General features: G+C 50.1%; 1 protein-coding gene across 1 annotated transcript in view; it reads left to right on the top strand.

Moving 5' to 3' along the window:
* Window positions 1-5,349: 5,349 nt before the first annotated feature.
* Window positions 5,350-8,671, top strand: part of DEGS2 (delta(4)-desaturase, sphingolipid 2) — a 42,952-nt gene continuing 39,630 nt past the window's right edge. The window contains exon 1 of the mRNA XM_015424437.1: window positions 5,350-5,431. Within this exon, the coding sequence (XP_015279923.1) occupies window positions 5,350-5,431 (82 nt within the window). The remainder of the gene's footprint in view (window positions 5,432-8,671) is intronic.

Below are 8,671 nucleotides of genomic sequence, written 5' to 3'. Positions count from 1 at the left end.
ATTGATTTATATAGGGGCATTATTATATTGGCTGATCTGTTTTCAATACCCTTCCTAATAATCCCCAGCATAGCATTGGCCTTCTTTATTGCAGTCACACACTGTCTCGACATTTTCAGTGAGTTATCCACTACAACTCCAAGATCTCTCTCTTGCTCAGTCTCTGCCAGTTCAGACCCCATCAATGTGTATTTATATTTAGGATTTTTGGCTCCAATGTGCATCACCTTGCACTTGGCCACATTGAACCCCATTTGCCATGTTGACGCCCACTCGCCCATCCTTGACAGATCCCCTTGGAGTGCCTCACAATCCTCACTGGTTTTCACCACCCTGAACAACTTTGTATCATCCGCAAATTTAGCCACTTCACTGCTTACTCCCATCTCCAAATCATTAATGAACAAGTTAAAAAGCAGTGGACCAAGTACTGATCCCTGCGGTACCCCACTGCTTACCACCCTCCACTGAGAAAATTGCCCACCTACACTCACTCTCTGTTTTCTATGAACTAGCCAGTTTTTGATCCATAAAAGGACTTGTCCTTCTATCCCATGATTTTTGAGCTTACTTAGGAGCCTTTGATGAGGAACTTTATCAAAAGCTTTCTGGAAGTCAAGGTAAATAATATCTATTGGATCCCCCTTGTCCACATGTTTGTTCACCCCCTCAAAGAACACTAACAGGTTAGTGAGACAAGATCTTCCCTTACAGAAACCGTGCTGAGTCTGCCTCAATAGGTTTTGTTCATCTATGTGCCTACTAATTCTTTCCTTAATAATGGTTTCCACCAATTTACCCGGTATCGACGTCAGACTGACTGGCCTGTAATTTCCCGGATCTCCTCTGGAACCCTTTTTAAAGATGGGAGTGACATTAGCTACCTTCCAATCCTCAGGAATGGAGGCAGATTTTAAGGAAAGATTACATATCTTTGTCAGGAGATCTACAAGTTCACATTTGAGTTCTTTCAGAACTCTCGGATGTATGCCATCTGGGCCTGGTGATTTTTCAGTTTTTAAGTTGTCTATCAGTTTTAGGACCTCCTCTCTCATCACCTCAATCTGACTCAGGTCTTCCAACACCCCTCCTGAAATCAGTGGTTCTGGAGTGGGCAAGCACTTCTCATCTTCCACAGTGAAGACGGAGGCAAAAAATGCATTTAGCTTCTCAGCCATTTCCCTATCATCCTTCAATACTCCTTTTACCCCTTGGTCGTCCAAGGGCCCCACTGCCTCCCTGGCTGGTTTCCTGTTTCTAATGTATTTGAAGAAAGTTTTATTGTTGGTTTTTACGTTTTTTGCTATATGCTCCTCATATTCCCTTTTTGCCTGCCTGACCTCAGACTTGCATTTTATTTGCCATAGCCTGTGTTCCGTTTTATCAGCCTCACTGTGACTAGCTTTCCACTGCTTAAAGGAATTCTTTTTACTTTTTACAGCCTCCATTACTCTGTTTGTTAACCATGCAGGCTTTTTCCTATACCTGTTTGTGCCTTTCCTAACCTGCGGAATATATATTCCCCGATCTCAGTGCTCTTGGGGGAATGTACGGGGAGAGGCGGTCCCTTAGGGAGGCCGTACCCTGGCCATTCAGGGCTTTAAAGGTAAGCACCAGCACTTTGAAACGAATCCGGTATGCTATAGGCAGCCAGTGCAGCGCATGCAGCACCGGTCGGATGTGGTCTCGCCTGGAGAGACCCATCAGCAACCTCGCTGCAGCATTCTGCACTAGCTGCAGCTTCCGGATTTGCGACAAAGGCAGCCCCAAGTAGAGAGCGTTACAGTAGTCCAACCTCGAGGTGACCGTCGCATGGATCACAGTGGCCAGGTCTTCTCGGCCGAGATAGGGAACCAACTGCCTGGCCAGCCGCAGATGGTAGAAGGCTGACTTGGCAGTGGCTGTCACCTGGGCCTCCATTGTTAATGAGGAGTCCAGGAGCACACCCAAACTCCTAACCTCCCGCACAGGCACCAGTGGTGTCCCGCCGAAGGCCAGGAGAGGATGTCCCAACTCTCGGCCGATCCGGCACAGGCCCAGGACCTCCATCTTTGCTGGGTTTAGTTTCAACCGACTCAGCCTGAGCCACCCAGCCACGGCTTGCGATGCCCGCAAAAGGTCATCAGGACCAGAGTCTGACTGGCCGTCCAACATCAGATAGAGCTGGGTGTCATCAGCATATTGATGACACCCAAGCCCACACCTCCGGGCAATCTGGGCGAGGGGGCGCATGTAGATGTTAAACAACATCGGGACCAGAGTCTGACTGGCTGTCCAACATCAGATAGAGCTGGGTGTCATCCGCATATTGGTGACACCCAAGCCCACACCTCCGGGCAATCTGGGCCCCCACGTCAGTGAGGCAACGGGCCAGCAACTGGTGGTCGACCATATCGAACGCTGCCAACAGGTCCAACAGCACCAGTGCCGCCACGCCGCCACGATCCAGATGCCTACGGAGATCGTCAGTCAGCGCGACCAGTACTGTCTCAGTCCCGTGACCCGGGCGAAGCGGGCCAGCAACTGTTGGTCGACCGTATCGAACACCGCCGACATGTCCAACAACACCAGTGCCGCCGCGCCGCCACGATCCAGATGCCTACGGAGATCGTCAGTCAGCGCGACCAGTACTGTCTCCGTCCCGTGACCCGGGCGAAAACCGGACTGGAAGGGATCGAGGATGGAAGCCTCATCCAGGTAGCTCTGTAGCTGTGATGCCACTGCCCTCTCAATAAGTTTGCCAAGAAAAGGCAAATTGGACACCAATTCAGCCGGGTCCAAAGATGGTTTTATCAAGAGAGGATGGACCATTGCTTCCTTGAGTGCTCCAGGGAACCGCCCCTCGGTGAGGGACTTGTTGACAATCTCCCATAGAGCACCTCGAAACCCCTCACGGCCTGCTTTAACCAGCCAAGAGGGGCATGGATCAAGGTCGCATGTGGTTGGGGGCACAGCCATGAACAACCTGTCAACTTCCTCCAGACTGAGTTGGTCAAAACATACTAAACCCATCTCCAAAGACGTACAAGGGGCCTCAAGTTCCATAACTGTATCAATTGTGGCGGGGAGGTCACGGTGGAGTGCTTTGAATGGAATCTCAGGAAGCTTCACAGTATGTAGGCATATCCTTTATTTATTTATTTATTTTACAAAACCACCGTTTCCCTCCTCTGAAGTGCAAATAATGATGTATTGGAGGGGGGCACCTTTGGTGAGCAAAACAGAGTGGAGACTGAAATGTGGCCCACAGTCTGCCATTTGAGGTTTAGACAAACAGAGATCCATCATCTCCAGTGTTAATCAGAACCACAGTGCTTATTTTCCACCTGCCCTGTTTAATGTCCCTGACTGAAAATGGCTTCAGTAAGCCCCAGTGGAGAAAAAAAAGACTGGTATCCCTACTGTGCCTGTCTTTTCCCCTGTTGGGGCTCAAAGCTGTTTGGTATCAGTGGGCATTTCTGATCAGGTTAAAAAAAAATGTGCAAGAAGGATGAGTTATCCCCCTTCCCCATTGATATAGCCCCGATCCATATCACCCCCTCCCTATTTCAAAAGGGAATTAGATAAGCATATGAAGCAGAGGTCCACCAGTGGCTATTAGCCACAAGGTATAGATAGGGGCTCTGGGGCAAGTGGTGCTCTGTCATCTTGGTGCTTGGGGGGGTCAACCGTGGGAGGGCTTCTAATGTCCTGGCCCCACTGGTGGACCTCCTGATGGCACCTGGTATTTCTGGCCACTGTGTGACACAGAGTGTTGGACTGGATGGGCCTTTGGACTGATCCAACATTGGCGTCTCTTCTGTTCTTATTTCTTAGGGCATCCCACGTATCATAGAATCATGGAAGGGATCTCCACGGTCATCTAGTTGAACCCCCTGCATGATGCAGGAAATTCACAAATACCTCCCCACCACCACCAGTGACCCCTGTTCCATATAGGTTGGCCTTGATTTGTTGAGTCATTTTCTCAATGATCAAGAAACTCTTGCAGCATAAAAGGAGCGTGGTTTCAAGTTGGATTTCATGGTCAGGGTTAATTTGGCAGCCATCAAAAGAAAATGGACCTTGTCTTCGGAAAATAGTCTTCAGCATAATGATACCTATTTTTAAAATGGGGATGCTTTGATGGGACAGTGTGTATGTATATATACAACAATATATATGTGTGTGTGTGTGTGTGTGTGTGTATATATATATATATATATATAAAATTATGGGATGTTTGATGGGACAGTGTAACTAGAAATGATATGAATATCTTACTTATTGATTTAATTATTAAATTTATATCCCACCCTCTCCCTCAGAGTGGGTTCTTTACAAACTGATCTGCATAAAGCACAGCTTTGCAATTAAAATTAGGAACATATACATAAATTAAAATGAAACAATCGACTAAAATTAATACAATATGTCTTGACAGATGATGTTGATACTGGCAAAACAGGATCTGCAGCCACTGGTGGGGCAGTGGACCCATGGATCAATATAACTGTAGCAGAAAGAGCTGGCTACCCTAAACCACATTCATCCTTGGCTGCTTTTTATTAAGGCAACTGAAACATCAAAGCACAGGATGTGTGATTGTCCTGTAGGTTTATCAAGTCTCCTGCTCTCAGCCTCCATCTTCCCGCTGCAGCAGTGAGAGAAAAACGGGGGTGGGGGGTGGGGTGCAGCAACATCAGTTTTGGTCCATCACCAGAAGTGATGTCAGATGATGCACCAACTTTCTAGCTATCCCCAAAGTTTCACCATAGAGAGTTGGAAGATTCCTAGAATGTCACAGTGGATGATGATGATGATGATGATGATGATGATGATGATGATGATGATGATGATGATGATGATGTAGCATGCCTCCTGGAAACCCGACCCATCTCTGGGCTTCTGTGCCATGATGGCTGCTGTGAACCTGGTTGGCTGGTTTCAGATAAAATGGAAGAGAGGAGAACGGTGTCAAGCCCCTTTGGGTCCCTACTGTGAAGAAATGAGGTAAAGAAACAAACATGAAGTCTCCTTCATCCACTTTTCTGTTTTTGGTTTTCATGGGCCTCTAAACGCTGAGGCCAGAGGGTAATAAAGAAAAGGGAGGCAGGGGTGGTGTTAGTTCAGAGAGGAGACTTTCTATCGGCCGAGGCCTCACCCGGGGTCATGAGGCCCCCCCGCCACTCACCCCTCGGGCCGCACAACGAGAGGAGCCCACCTGCGCCCGCGCCGGTCCCCGGTCGGCCGGGGGGCGTGGCCCGCGGGCACCGCCCTCCCAGGGACCCGAGGCGCTATAAAGCCCGCGCTGGGCGCCGCTGCTGCTGCCGCTGCCAAGGAGCAACGCCGGGAGCGGAGAGCGGCAGGATGGGGAACCGGGTCACCCGCGACGACTTCGAGTGGGTCTACACGGAGCAGCCCCACACGCAGCGCCGGAGAGAAATCCTAGGTAGGGAGCCGCGGGCTGGTCTCCGGGGCGTCTTCGCTGGCCGCCGGGGGTGGGAGCCTTGCCCGGTCCGAACTCTCCGAATGGGACTCGCGGGCTTTCAGAACTGGCTCCCTCGCCTTCTGCCTGCTCGGTGTGCCTTGAACCCCGGGTATTGCTGGCTGGGGAGGGAGAAGGAAGTCTGCACATGCTCTGGGGCGCTCTCTTCGTTGAAATGGCGGCCATCCGTTTTAGGGCTCAGTCTCGGCGCTGCAAGTAGGCTGGTGGGCAGAACCATGCCTCCTCCTCGGACCGCCGCCCCCCCCCCCCGGCCAGTCCGTCTCGCTATAATCAGGTTGGCTTTTGCATTTCAGCCCCCTCCTCTCCCCTCCCGGAGTTTTTCTTTTTCCTTCCTTTGCTTGGAACCCCAAGTCTGTTCTCCTCTAGGGAAACTGAACGGGATGTTGGGCTGGCCGGTTTGGCCAGGTGCGTTTTAGGGAGGGGTGGTTGCTTCGTAGGTAGCAGTAATCCAGCAGAGGAACCTGTCCCCTTGGCTGCAAGGGAGCAGAAGGTTATTCCTTGGCATGCAGTTGTGAAACAGACAGGTGTTCTGCTGGGAATCAGGGTTGGCGACTTAGGGTGTGCCCTGCCCTCTTTCCTTTTCCTTTCGGGAAACTGGTGCTTGGTCCCCAAAAGAAGTTGTCACCCACGGGTACAATCTGCGTCACCCTGCGTTGTGCAAGATGTCCCTTGGTCCCTTCCAGCCCTGTATTTCTGTGCTTGTATTAGAGGGGTGAATAGTCACACCTGCATGAGAAGGCATGGCTTAAAAAAAAATGCACCATGTTTCTTTCCAAAGTACAGCAGTTGCCCATAATATAAAGATGTAGGCATGCTTGACTAGACTTCAGTGCACCAACAATTAAGCAGTATAGCAGTTCAGGGGGGAGGAGAGCAATGTTCCCTCTAAGCTATGGAGTCTTGCGAGCAAAAATTCTACTTTGTGAGCTACTAGCATTAAAACTGTGAGCAAGTGATTTGGCTACTGCATAAATTGGTTTGCTCTCGAGCCATCCCCCTCCTGAGCTGGGACAAAAAAGCGTGAGCCGGAGGCTAAAAAACTGTGAGCTAGCTCACACTAACTCAGCTTAGAGGCATCACTGGAGGAGAGTCCCAGCCATCTCATGGCAACTGTATGAAGTCCCAGCCCATGAGGTTTTCAAGGCAAGGGATGGGCAGAGGTGGTTTGCCATGCCTTCCTCTGCCCCACTGGTGGTCTGCTATCTGAGTACTAACCCTCCGTAACTTCCAAACTTTGACAGGAGCAGGTCAGATTTGCATACTAAAGAATTCAAGCTGAGCAATCCTATATGTATAAAAGCCCAGTATTGGCAGTTTCTGGCTCTCCCATTGACTGTGCTGTGCGCTCCATCAACCACTGGCACATCAACCGCCACTCAAGAGTACTTGCGTGCCATTGGCTGGAGGCTGGGTCGTCTCCCCCGCCCACTGCCCGCTTGGCCACTCTTTCTTCTGTTAGAATAAACTGGCCGTTTTGGCAAAATGACTGTCTCTCCTGACAAAGACGCTTCTCCTGTTTGGCTTCTTCATGGCTGCTGGCTGGCTACTGAGGTGAGCCAGCGGTCATCAAACCATTCTCTTCTGCTGTGTGGCTCACTTTCCCCTAAGGTTGCCAACCTCCAGGTGGGACCTGGAATTTCCTGCTGTTACAATTACTGTCCAGATGACAGAGCTCAGTTCCCCTGGAGAAAATGGCTGCTTTGGAGGATAGACGCTATGGCATTATACCCTGCTGAGTCCTTCTCCTCCTGCCCTCCACAGGATCCATCCCCCAAAACTCCAGGTATTTCCCTACTCAGAGTTGGCAACCCTACTTTCCCCTCAGTAGTTGTTGCTAGGCAACCAAGCTTGGTTCTGTTTGAAAAAGGCAGGGTTCCCCCCCCCCCAGGAACTCATTGGGGCTAGTCCTGAATAGGGTTGCCAGCTCCAGTTTGGGATATTCCTGGAGATTTTTGGTGGAGTCTGTGGAAGCCAGAGTTTGGGGAGGGGAGAGGCCTCAGCTGAACAGAATGCCATAGAGTCCACCCTCCAAAGCAGTTGTTTTCTCTGGGGGAGAAAGAGAGATCAGTTGCCTGGAGTTCAGTTGTGATACCAGGTGATACCACAGCCAGTCTGGCATAGCATTTAGTGCTTCAGAGCAGGGTCTGTTGGACCCAGGTTCTTTCTGTGGAAGCTGAGTGGGTGATTTCAGACCAGTCGCAGACTTTCTGCCTAACCTACTTCACAGGGTTGTTGTGCAGATGAAAATGGGGAGAGGAGAATGTTGTAAGTTGCTTTGGTCCGCACTGCGGAGAAAGACTGTACTTTTCCTTCTGGGGGACTATTGTTGCTAATCTCCAGGTGAGGTCAGGAGATCACTCAGATTTACAATGTTCTTTAGGTGGCACAGATCAGTTCCCCCGGAGAAAATGGTGGACTCTGTGTCATTGTACCCTGCTGAGGTCACCACAGCAAATTGATGCTGAGTGCCCAAGGCTGGGGCACCCACTCAGAGCCTCTTTCTAGAGTTTGTTGTATTTATTTCCACAACAGGCCTTATTCCTAGTCTCTCCTTATATATAATTGAGTAGTGGTCCCACAGCATTCTATGCACTCCAAAATCAGTTGGCTCCATGATGTGTCAATCGCAAGGTGTCTCTATCCACTGGCTGTGTTGCCTGAGTTCTCTCCCACCCACTGCTGGCCCAATCTTCTCTAATTGGGACAGTGTTTCAAGGTCATTTGCATATGGAAGCTGATTGGACTTCACTCCATTCCGCACCTCAAACCCCCCCCCCCCCTGCAAGACAGTTGGAACTGTCCGTTGCATATGGGACCTGGTGTATTCTGAGGTAAAATATGTCCTCACTCACAACACATCACTTCCCCTTCAAAAGAAACAAACCCAATAACACAGTCATGCCACACCACAAAAAAGACAGATCACACCACAAGCAGAATACCACAAGGCAAAAAATGATAGGAAAAGGTGCCAGCAGTCACCTGAGAGCGCTTCAGAGGATGGTGTGCAGGTCCCAGGTTCATGTTATAAAAGCAGCCTGGGGGATTATGGACCATTCACACACTTTCAACCTTAACATACCTCATAGAGTAGTTGTGTGGATCATATGAGGGAGAGGAGAATGATGTCAGCTGCTTTGGTTCCCACTGCAGGGAAAGACTGCCCTTTCTGAGGCTGGAGGC

Source organism: Gekko japonicus, unplaced genomic scaffold (genome assembly GCF_001447785.1).
Source record: "Gekko japonicus isolate JY-2015 unplaced genomic scaffold, Gekko_japonicus_V1.1 scaffold44, whole genome shotgun sequence".
Classification (NCBI taxonomy): domain Eukaryota; kingdom Metazoa; phylum Chordata; class Lepidosauria; order Squamata; family Gekkonidae; genus Gekko; species Gekko japonicus.
Note: the sequence above shows the minus strand (reverse complement) of the source record. Positions and strands in the feature narration are given on the sequence as shown.